This window comes from Felis catus, chromosome B4, assembly GCF_018350175.1.
Source record: "Felis catus isolate Fca126 chromosome B4, F.catus_Fca126_mat1.0, whole genome shotgun sequence".
NCBI lineage: Eukaryota > Metazoa > Chordata > Mammalia > Carnivora > Felidae > Felis > Felis catus.
This window is the reverse complement of record NC_058374.1, coordinates 20,691,563-20,703,733: the sequence shown is the minus strand read 5'-3', so window position 1 is coordinate 20,703,733 and position 12,171 is coordinate 20,691,563. Positions and strand designations below refer to the sequence as shown.

The following is a 12,171-nucleotide window of genomic DNA, read 5'->3' as shown; positions in this document are numbered from 1 at the left end:
GAACAAGTATATGCCAAGAAATTATATACCTATTTTTTAATGCTTTTTTATTTATTTTGAAAGAGAGCGAGCATGAGCAGGAGAGGGGCAGAGAGAGGGAGAATCTCAAGCAGGACCCGCACTGTCAGCTCAGAGCCCAATGTGGGGCTGGAACTCACAAACTGTGAGATCATGACCTGAGCAGAAATCAAGAGTCAGATGCTTAACCGACTGAGCTACCCAGGTGCCCCAGATATCTATTTTTCTAATAGATATTGACGAAATGGACAAATTCCTAGAAAGACAAACTATTAAAACTGAATCAAGAAGTAGACAATTGAAATTATAACAAGTGTAGAAAGTGAACAAGTACTTAAAATACCTACCTACAAAGAAAAGCCCAGATCCAGATGGCTTCACCACTGAATTCTACCAATTTAAAGAATACTAGTACTTTACAAAATCTTCTAAAAATAGAAGAGAGTGGGGGCACCTGAGTGGCTCAGTTGGTTGAGCCTCTGACTTCAGCTCAGGTCATGATTTTGAGCCCTGTGTTGAGCTCTGTGCTGACAGCTCAGAGCCTGGAGCCTGCTTCAGATTCTGTGTCTCCCTCTCTCCGTGCCCCTCCCCTACTAGTGCGCATGTGCTCTCGCTCTCTCGCTCTCTCTCAAAAATAGACATTAAAAAAAAAAAATAGAAGAGAGTGAATACTTCCCAACTCATTTTATGAAGCCACCATTAGCCTTATACCAAACCAGAAAATTACAAGAAAACTGTAGACGAATTTTTTATGAGTACGAATGCAAAAATCCTAGACAAAATACAGCAAACTAAATCCAGCAACTTATAAAAATAATCTGATACCCTGATCAAGTAGGGTTTAACTCAGGAAATGCAAAGGTGATTCAACAGCTGAAAATCAACTATTAAAGACATGGTATCAATAGAATAAAAAAGCAAATAGCACAAATCATCTCAATAGAAGCATATGACAAAAGCCAGCACCCTTGCATGATAAAAACACTCACCAAATTAGGAATAAAAGAGAATACCTCGACCTGAGAGTGTCTACTAAAACCCACAGTTAACATCAGCTTACTGGTGTAAGAGGGGATGTTTTTTCTGATAAGAAAGAAGACAAGGATGACCGCTCTCACCACTTTTTTCAACATTGAACTACAGGTCTAGTCAAGGAAGTCAGGCAGAAAAAAAAATAAGATTGAAAAGGAAGTAAAGTGTCCCTGTCTGCCGATGACATGATTTTATATATACAAAATCCTAAGGAATTCACTAAAAAAAAACTATTGGAACTAATGACTTCAGTAAAGATTGGAGGATACATATCAATATGCAAAAATCAGTTTTATTTTTATAAACCTGCGGTGAACAACCTGAAAATTAAATTAATAAAATAATTTCATTCATAAATAGCATCACAAAGAATAAAATACTTAGGTATTAATTTAACAAAAGAAGTACAAACTCTGAAAATGACAAAACACTGTTGAAAGAAACTGAGGTTCAAAAGAAGTGGAAAAATATCCCCTGTCCATGGATCAGAAGTCTTAATTGTCAAGATAGCAATATTACCGTAAATATAAGAGCTAAAACTATAATTAAAAACTATAAAATTATAAAACTATAATTGAACCTCATCAGAATTAAAAACTCCATGCTTCACAGGACACCATTAAGAAAGTACACAGATAACCCACAGAATGGGAGAAAATATTTGCAAATCATTTATCTGATAAAGGGCTTTTATCCAAAATATATAAAGAGCTCTTTACAACTAAATAATAAGCGAAATCACCCAAATTTTTACAAAAGTGGAGAAAGGATCTGAATAGACATTTCTCCAAAGAAGTTATAAAAACGGCCAATGAAAAAATGCTCAGTATCATTAGTCATTAGGGAAATGCAAATCAAAAGCACAAGATACTACTTCACACCCACTAAGATGGCTAGAATCAAAAAGTTGGATAATAACAAATGTTTGCCAAGATGTAGAAAATGAGAAGCGTCATACACTGCTGATGTAAATATAAAATGGTACAGCCATATTGGAAAACAGTATGGCAGCTCCTCAAAAAGTTAAACATAGAATTACCATATGTCTCCACAGTTCCACTCCTAGGTATATACCCAAGATAAATGAAAACAGTTTGCCCAAGCAAAAACATATCCACAAATGTTTACAGCAGCATTATTCATAATAGCCAGAAAGACTAAAACAACACAAATGTTTATCAAATGATGAATGGATAAACAAAATGTGGTATATGCATACAGTGGAATATTATTCAGCAAAAAGGAATGAAGTACTCATATATACTACAACGTGGATGAACCTGGAAAACATTACCCTAAGGGAAAGAAGCCAGCCACAAAAAAATCTATACATGATATGATTCCATCCATATGAAAGTCCAGAACAGGAACATCTATGGAGACAGTAGATTTATGGTTGTTTATTGCTTGCTGAGTGACGGGGTAGGAGGGGGAGAACGGAGGACGATACCTACAGGGTACTGCACTTCTTTCTGATGTGATAAAAATGTTCTGACGTTGGCCATGATGATGGTTATACATACCAATATACTAAAACCACTGAATTGTCACTTCAAGTGGGTGAATTGTGTGGTATGTGAATGACATTTCAGTTAAGCTATTTTAAAAAAAGGAGATCTTTGTGTACTATTCTGTAATAATCTCCAAAATGTTTTGTTAAATAAGAAAACAAGTCCAAGAAAAAAAAGAATTATCTCACATCTTAGATGTGGCGGTAGTTACTTGAACCTCTGAGTGTGTTTAGGGTGCCTCAGTAGTTCAGTCAAACGTCTGACTCTTGATTTCAGCTCAGGTCATGATCTTGCAGGTTTGTGAGATCTAGCCCCACAATGGACTCCATGCTGAGGATGTGAAGCCTGCTTGGGACTCTCTCTCCCTTTCTCTCTGCCCCTCCCCTGCTCGAACTCATTCTCTCTCTCTCTCTCTCTCTCTCTCTCTCTCTCTCTCTCTCTAATAAGTTTAATAAATAAATAAAATTCATAGAACTATGTGACAAAAGAGAAAAAGATAATTAAATCTTTAAAAAACACAACAGAAATTGAGAGAGAAGAAGGATTGTCACCAGAGTTGGTCACCCTGGTAGTGAACATCAGGAAGTCTTCAAGAAGAAAGTTACACCTGAGAGTACCTTGAAGGATGGTTTGGCTCTAGAGAGAGAGATATTTAAGGGGAGGGTTGATGAAGAAAGGAAAATCGTTTCAGGCAATGTTGAGGATGGCAAAAAGGACAGGGTAGGGAAATTTCTGTCTCGGGGAGCATTAATTATTCAGTTCTGCTCAAAGGAAAGCTACCACAGGAAAGAGAACAGACCACAAATTGTGGATCTCTTTGCATGTCAGGTTAAGAATTAAACGTTACATAATCAGTGATGCGCCATGAAAGGAACCTGATCAGAACTCTGCTTTAGGGGTATTAATCTATAAAAATTATTGGTAAGTAGGAGTCCAGTTAGAAGGCTGTTACATTCATCCAGCCACGGGAGAATGAAGAACTAAGAGAGGAGGTGTGATTTGTGAGCAGGAAACAGACGGGGTTGACATTGTGGAGAGTGTAGCAGCTGGCGGGGGCGGGAGGCAAAGGTCCACAACTGGACTCGGGGCGTGAGCCTGGGTGACTGGGATGACAGTTCTATCAAGAAAAGGAAGTAAAAGCAGACAAGTCGGTTAGTTTGGTTTGAGGAACTAGGAGATCGCTAAATAAGAGATTCAGGGGCAGTTAAAGAGGGCAGTCACGTAGCAGAGCGGAAGGAGAGCATCGCCCATGTCCTCATCTATACAACAAGAGATTTGGATTCCAAAGGCAGCATGTTACAGGGACTGAGAGACAAGATTTCAGAACCCAACTTGTCTGTGTTCAGCTACCCATTAGCCTTTTAATCTTGCGTATGTTCTCTATGCCCAGTGAGCCTCGGATTCTGTACAATGGGGGTAATACCACCTACTATGGCTGCTGTGAGGAATATTTGTACAGACACATATCTTAGAACAACGCTTGGTACAAAGAAAGCTTATTGCTATGTAGACGAAGGCCCTTTCGATCTGATGACCCATTGTTGCTATGTGGTCAATTCTGTTATACTGCCACTCCAAGGAAGAGGTCAGGGCTAGACATACAGGTTAATCATTCCTTTTCTTTTTTTTTTTTTTTTTAATTTTTTTTTTCAACGTTTATTTATTTTTGGGACAGAGAGAGACAGAGCATGAATGGGGGAGGGGCAGAGAGAGAGGGAGACACAGAATCGGAAACAGGCTCCAGGCTCTGAGCCGTCAGCCCAGAGCCCGATGCGGGGCTCGAACTCCCGGACCGCGAGATCGTGACCTGGCTGAAGTCGGACGCTTAACCGACTGCACCACCCAGGTGCCCCTAATCATTCCTTTTCAAAAGTGTTACTGAACCAGTGGCATGAGATACCAACGGAGAAAATGGAAAGAACATATGAATGGCAAGGATGGAATGTTGAGGAGCATTATATGGGGTGGGGGGTGGGATGGGCAGTGAAGGAACATTCAGAGAAAGAGAAAGCCAAAAGGACTAGAAAAGACAGCTTAAGGGAAGATCGCTTTCTGGAGTGGAGGCCACTTGAGCTCAGCGTGAAGAATCATGGGACACAGCTGACGGACAGGGAGAAGGTGAAGATGAAAGCAAAGGAAATGAGGGGCACCGTGGCGGCTCAGTCGGTAACCGTCCAACTTCAGCCCAGGTCATGGTCTCACAGTTCGTGAGTTCGAGCCCCGCGTCGGGCTCTGTGCTGACAGCTCGGAGCCTGGAGCCTGCTTCGGATTCTGTGTGTGTCTCTCTCTGCCCTTCCCTCCGCTCACACTCTGTCTCTCCCTCTCTCTCAAAAGTAAATAAATGTTAAAAAAAGAAAAAGAAAAAAGAAAGAATGCAAAGGAAATTAATAGATGGAGCATAGTTCTGGGAAAATTCAAGAGGAAGGAAGATAATTTCTTTGATTTGGGATAAAAGATAGGAAGGATATAAAGTGATGTAATCAGAATTTTGAGTTGAGAAAGTTGGAAGGCAAGGAGGCTCATGTTGGAGAACTTCCTTTTTTCTCACATTAAATAAGAAACAAGGTCATCTGGAAAGAGAGGAAGGTAGGGAATAAAATTGAAGAGTGTTTCTAAGTGGCTTTAAATATTTTCTCTAATTCTGTCCTTTGTATGAATGAAAAACAAATGACCCATGTCAATTATAATAGGTAGTATTTACTGAGACTTGAATATCTGCTCGGTATCCTGCTAAGAGCTTATTTCAAATTTAAAACCTAACAGGCAAATGGTATTACTGGCATTATCCACATACTACAGAGGGTAATTCTTGACACAGAGAAAGGATTGGAAATTGCTTAAGATCACCCAGCTAAGAAGAGGTGGGACCAAGATGAGTCTACCTGAGTTCTTAGCAATCAGGCTTTCTGAGGTTTTATTTTCAAATCCCATTAAAGCAGCGAAACATTGCTTCAAGAATATGCATGAATGGGATAGAATACAAAGTGTAGAAAAATAGTTCACGTATACAGTGGCACTAGTTTTAATAAAGTTAACATTTCTTTTTAATTTTTTTAATGTTCATTTATTATTTTGAGAGACAGAGCGTGAGCAGGGGAGGGGCAGAGAGAGAGGGAGACACAGAATCCGAAGCAGGTTCCAGGCTCTGAGCTGTCAGCACAGAGCCCAGCACGGGGCTCGAACTCAAACCGCTAGATCATGACCTGAGCCAACGTCAGATGCTTAATCAACTGAACCACCCAGGCGCCCCTAAAGTTAACATTTCGAATAAGTGGGGAAAGGATGGCTTGATTGAAAATTCATTGGGCAGTCAGCCATTTTTAATTTTTTTAATTAATTTTGATCCTATATTTTAAGAAATCAGAACAGCGTTGTCAGTGGCAGAGTAGAGATTAACTTAAGGGCAGAACAGAACTTTCTGGGATAACAGGAACGTTCCATAATTTGATTAGAATTAGAATGGTTATATAGGTCCTTTTTGGGGGGGTCAAAACCCATTGAATTGTACATTTAAAATCTGTATATTGAATTGTATGTAAATTTTATATCAATTTAAAACGAAATCCATACGTGGATCTCCAAGACATTGTTAAATGAAAAGCAAGGTATAGAACGAGACAAATGATGTGATACCGTTTATACAGAGAACAAAGAAGTAACAGCGACCGAACGAAACTCTTTCTGTGGCCCCTCACTCATGTACGTACGTCTCGTGGGCCTTGTGTTAGGAAGTATTTTCTTCTTCCTACTCTTCTAGTGTTAGTCTGCTATGCTCTTGTGGTTTCTTGAATGCAAAGAAAAGACAGACTTTTATGTTAAAACATGAGTTGAATTTCTCCACCGTTTATGATACTCAAACCAAAGTTTCCTTGTTGCTTAACTAAATGAGTGGATGGATGAACGAGGGTCCTTCTAGGCCAAAGATTCAGTAAACCCGGTTCGTTCACATGGACCTTACGTGAAATAGGTCACTTGACCTACAAGAGATATGTGGAAAGTAAGACGTCGTCGCCTTTATATTTTGGAACAGGTGACAACCAAAGCCAAGCAACTGAAGGATTCAGTTACCTGCTCCCCAGGTGAGTCAGTGCCCCCTTCACCCCACTGAGCTAACTTCTCCCACACAAATCCCTTTTCGTCAGGGTGGGTGCTAAGATGGACCTGATAAGTTTAAAAACCCTAAAAACCTAGTCCTTTGCTAGTACTGGGGGAGGGGCACGCAGGGGGGAACCCTCTGGACGCCACACAAACGCGCGGTGCACGGCTCCCCCACGCGGTCCACCTGCCAGCCCCACGCACACGGAGCCGTCTTTCAGAATAGAGCGGCAGCTTTCCCAAGAACCCACATTTCTCAAAATATGTTTCCTCCAAGACTAACTGGAATTTTGCTAGAGTCTCCATACTGTTTGCCTGGAACCAGGAAGAGAATACTTCCTGAAACCTTCTAACTTAATTTAAATACAAGTCCCAAAGACAGCAATGCAGGTGAGCAAACCTGGAGATCTCAAAAAGCCGTCCCCAGCAGGGATTCAATGTGGGGCTCTGCCGGCTTCAGGAAAGAAGGCATTTCCAGATTCCTGTTCTGCGAACACAATTCTTTGTTGGCACAGAGGCTAAAATGGGCAGTGAGAGGCCATGTGAAAAGGCCTTCCTGCAAGACACTCTGTGTATTCTGGAAAAGACAGTGTGGTGTAGACTGTGGCACAGATAGGGATCTTACTAGAGCGTTGGCGGGGGGGGGGGGGGGGGGGGTAAAAAGTGACCAGAACAGGAGACGTATGGTTGAACACTCAGGGGCATCCCAGAGACGGCGCCTGAGAGCCAGTCCGTTTGCTCTTTACTGGCCAACGTGGTGGCACAGTGGCACTGGAAGCAGCTTGGAGCAGACAGCACGTCCCACAGCGTCGGTGGCTCACCTACAATGGTGTGAGCACGGCGCGAGTTTAGACAGATCCATTTCAGCTCCGCTAATGGAATGAGTCGTCCCAGTTCCGGATCGTAAAGAACATCCTTCCTTATCTAAAAAGTGTCAAAGAGCCACTTTGCATTCTTTGGCCACAACCTGATTCTGTACGTGGCCCTCAGTCCCTCAGAGCGTCGGAAAGGACAAAGGACAAAGAATCAGACAGAACTGGGTTCAAATCCCACCTCTGCTGCTCTCTGAGACTGATTTTTGCCATGTGTAGAATTAGGATAATGACACCTATCTTTCTAGAACAGCGTGAAAATTAAGCACAATCGTAGGTGCACAGCGCCTACCACACTGCTGTGTTGGTGACAGCTGCTGTTACTCTTGTCACCTGCACTGACCTTGCCATTCCATCTGTGTGATAAAGTGTGTCCTTCCTCACAGGAATGGTCAGACTCTCCGAACTCAAGTCAACAGCCCAGAATCTCCGGCCCACCAGGGCCGCCACGGCCTTGCCCGATGACATCATCACCCAGCGAGAAGATGCACGGCAGGCCGGGGAGGAAGACAAGGAGGACGAGCAGGAGGAGGAAGATGACGACGAGCAGGAGGCAGTGCTCCCGGAAAGCCGGCCACGGAGGCGGAGGCCGGCCAGGCCGCCTGAGGCGGCAACGAGGGTGGAGCCCGAGGAGAAGTTCAGAGGAAAGAGGCAGAAGGACTTCGATATTTCAGAACGAAACGAATCCAGTGATGAGGAGAGCCAGAAGAAAGAGAGAGCTCGCGCTGCCGAGGAGCCATGGACTCAGAGTCAACAGAAGCTTCTGGAATTAGCATTACAGCAGTACCCAAAGGGATCTTCGGACCGCTGGGACAAAATAGCCAAATGTGTCCCGTCTAAGAGTAAGGTGGGTGAGGCGGGGGAAGAACGAGACCTGCGCGGCCAGCTCCACCTAATTCCCCACCTTACGCACACCCCTCTAGCGACAGCTGTCTGCGTGACCGTCCGGTGCACTTCTAAGAGCATGGTCAGTCTGTGCACCGGATTGATTAGTGTGTATGAATGAGGTCAAGATTCTAAGGAGTCCATACAGACCGGTTGGTTTTCCTCAGAAAATTCCATGCATAGAGGATAAGTTTCACCCACAACAAGCCCGCCAACCTTCTGGAGCATTCGCCCCAGTCTGGCAGTTTGAGAGGAGCACGGGGGTGGCTGGACCGCACCCTCATCACTGGGGCAGCGGGAGCAGCCCTGGCGGCCGGCAGGCCCTCCCTCGGGCGGAGGCTCCCTTGAACCAGAGTCGGGGAAGGTCTCCCTCCAGCTCTGCGAGGAGCCGTATCTACCCCAGGGCGAGCGCGTGGCGGCCCGTGTCATGCTGGTCATCGGGTCCACAGTGCACATCACTCTGGACTCAGCAGCTGCACCAGACAGGCGAGGCCCTGGCGGCGGGGGTGGGGGCCCGGGCAGGGATGACATTTAGGATTCAACCCGCCCTGCAGCCTTGACTGTTTGTACTTTAAGTCTTTTCCCCGTTTTCGGCTCTCGGTATCTGCTTACAAACCCCCACAGGTAGTTCCCAGCTAGGCGGGCAGACGGGGTGCCCCACAGAGAGCCGGCGCCCACCCCAGCCTTTGCCTTCCGTCTGCCAGTTCGTGCTGCGGGGCTCACGGTGTGAGCTTTCCCACTCGGGCCTTTCTCGAAACACACACCATCTCCTGAGTTTCTTCCCTCCTCGCTATACTCGCGGTCTGAGGCACCAAGGAACGCAGAGGAATCAGGAGAACGAGTCTCTTCTGCCTCCTGTGCCTGTCACTCAGTAGCCTCTGGGCACGTTGATGTTCATTTACATTCTTATTTTTTTTTAATTGAAATTCTATGTTGGAAAATCTAGCTTGTGGCCATAAATGTCCCCGTGTGTACAGGTCTAGTTATCTATCACCTACTTTAAAATGATGAAGTTGAGAATTCCCGGGGAGAAAAATAAACCATTAGCAGTTGATCTATTTGAGAAACACAGATTCTCCCAGCCTCTCCAACTGGTTTGCCAGAAGTAATTATTTTCCCTGAATTTCCCTAGCATCTGTCAGGACACAGGCATCTACATGTGTGATGAATTGACATTGGCTTAAAATGAAGGAGCTGGAACCGTGGATTCCTAAGGATAGAACATTCAGAAACTCACTGCCTCAGGGTTTGGAAACCCTCCCGTTTGAAACAGACACGAGCAGCCCTTTTATTGTCCCGCAAGTGTTCCCCTTAAGCCTTGACATTGGAACCAGTTCCCGGAGAGGTGGCCTGCTGACTCGTCTGCTAGGGAGCGAGTCCCTATACGTGGCCCGCAAGCCGCTGGCGATGCTGGGCCTGAAGGAGGGGACTTTGCCTGAGGCCTGCGGCTCAGCACTCTGGGTCGCCGTGGTCCCCGGTGAAGTCCCCGCATCATGCCCGGGGCCTCACCAGTGGGCAGCACAGCTATTAAGAAAAGGCTGGTATTTTAAAGACTGACCCCATGCGCGTGATCGTTGGGGATCCAGAGAGGCACTTCTAGAAGTATCCCTCATACCACTCCTGAGCTAGAACCCTAGGAAGAGCATGAGCACCCACTCTGTGTCCCCGGCTGATAGAAGCATCTGCCAGGGAGCAGCGATCATGTTGCCCTAGACCTTAAGTTAGTGAAGGCTTCCAACGCCTCGGAGGGGAGTATCTCTGGGCCAGAAACAGGAACGGACTCTGGAAAGTACCTCATGATGGACAGGAGATCATGAGGCCCCCCGGCACCGCCCGCCTCTGCTCTAGGCCCCACTCCTCACCCCCAGCGGCCACGGCCACGGGCAGGATCTGGGCGGCGCACTCCCCGCCACGGTCCTGGGGGCGGGGCCGACGCGGCCACCACGGGAGGGTCCCCACGGCCCCTTAAGGAGAGGCAAACCCAGATGGAATAACAGGGCGGCCGGCCGGCCTCAAGTTGTCCGGTTGCTCTGACGGGACGCGCGATGACAGTGAAATGTGGAAGCTGCTTGTTATCGTCAGCGAGTTGAGAGGCATCATCGTGACGCCCGTGGTGTGCCTCACACGCAGCAGCACGGGCCCCTCACGCCAGCGGCCCACGCTGCACCTCACGGGACTGCCACTGGCCCGGGGGCACCTGGCAGCACGTGGGCCCCGGCCGGGGGGCCCTGGCGTGTGCGCGTGGGCCCCGGCGTGAGGGCCACGGGGCTCGTCCAGCCGGTTGCAGGCCGGCCGTGGGCGGAGCGGACGCTCACGAGGCCGCCTCCCCGCACAGGCCGCGGCTGAAGCCCGCGACGCTCACGCTGATCTGTGGAAATAACCGTTTCACCTCTCTTTTTCTCTTCCTGCAGGAAGACTGTATCGCTAGATACAAGTTGCTGGTTGAACTGGTCCAAAAGAAAAAACAAGCTAAAAGCTGAATATTCTGGAAGATGATGTTCACCTTCATTTTCCAAAACGATTATTTTAAAAGTCTTATGCAGAAATTTGCATTTTGTACCTCAACCTTTCTATACGTCATGTGCCTTAGTAAAAAAAAAAAAAAAAAAAAAAAATTAAAAAAGTTTTTAAAATGTTGTGCTACATTGTTTAAACAAAGACTATGTTACAGGAGAAAAAGTATTCGGGTATTTTACAGACAATTTTCCCTCTCATCATCGCAAAGTTATTTCCCTGCGAACAAACTGAAAAGTGCTAACGATCGGCAAGTACAGGATTTTGAAGGAACAAATGAGCGAACATGTAAGAATTAAAACTTAATGTGCTTTGGGGCACCTGGGTGGCTCAGGTCACGATCCCAGGGTTGTGGGATCGAGCCCCACATCGGGCTCTGCGCTGAGTGTGGAGCCTGCTTACAGCTCACACTGTCTCTCTCCCCCCTCCCACACCCCCCACCCCCAAAAAACCTAATGTGCTTCTGTGAGTCAAAAGCACACGGGTTAACCAGCTCATTGGCAGCGGGAGGCAGGTGCTTGGGGAGAAAAGCGGGCTCACTTCTGAGCTAGCCGGCTGGCTGGGAAGAGTGTGAGGTTATCTCAGTTAGATGCATCTAGAAGAAAACTCCGTGTCGATGAACAAGGATGCAAGGTGACAAAGGCAGTCTACTCCAGTTCGGGCTGCTTCGAAGGAACGCGTTCCCCACTGCAAGAGCTTCCAGGGGACACGTGGGACACGCGGGAGAGGTGGCAGGGACCCGTGAGGTTGGTCCTGGCTTTCGACAGCCAAAGTCACTGTTCTGGGCCTGTTTCTTCTGCCCTGTCACCATCCGCCGAACGCTGCCTTCCAAAGCTCCCGCCATTGGGTCAGGGCTTGCACACGGTTTGCTAAGTGCGAACCGTCTAAACTCGGAACGCATTACGATCACGAGGACACATGTGAGGGAGGGACTTGAAAAAACATCTATGAAGAGATCACTTCTCTCTAAGGACTGAAATAAGATTCATTTCCTGCAGGAAAGTCTGGTGGCAGCGGCCCCACTGGTCCCATAACCGTTCACCCCCCGCGCAGGTCACGCCACCAGGGAAACTGAAATGCAAAAAAAGGGCAGGTTACCAACCAACCGGCTCCGTGGTCATTTGGTTTTCACAAACTAAGCCCCATCCAGCCCCGTCCCAGTCAGGTCACTGCTCTGTCCTGGGCCGGGGGACGGGCGGGCGTGGAGAGGGGTGGGGGGCCGGTGCTGTCACCGTGTCGTCCCG

The 12,171-nt window shown here is 46.6% G+C and overlaps 1 protein-coding gene across 2 annotated transcripts in view; it reads left to right on the top strand.

Moving 5' to 3' along the window:
* Positions 1-11,003, top strand: part of DNAJC1 (DnaJ heat shock protein family (Hsp40) member C1) — a 220,993-nt gene extending 209,990 nt beyond the window's left edge. For both annotated transcript variants that reach the window (XM_003988145.5, XM_045060988.1), the window contains exons 10-12: positions 6,592-6,640; positions 7,915-8,375; positions 10,825-11,003. In XM_003988145.5, coding sequence (XP_003988194.2) covers positions 6,592-6,640; positions 7,915-8,375; positions 10,825-10,893 — 579 coding nt within the window. In that variant the 3' untranslated portion in view covers positions 10,894-11,003. The remainder of the gene's footprint in view (positions 1-6,591; positions 6,641-7,914; positions 8,376-10,824) is intronic.
* Positions 11,004-12,171: the final 1,168 nt, after the last annotated feature.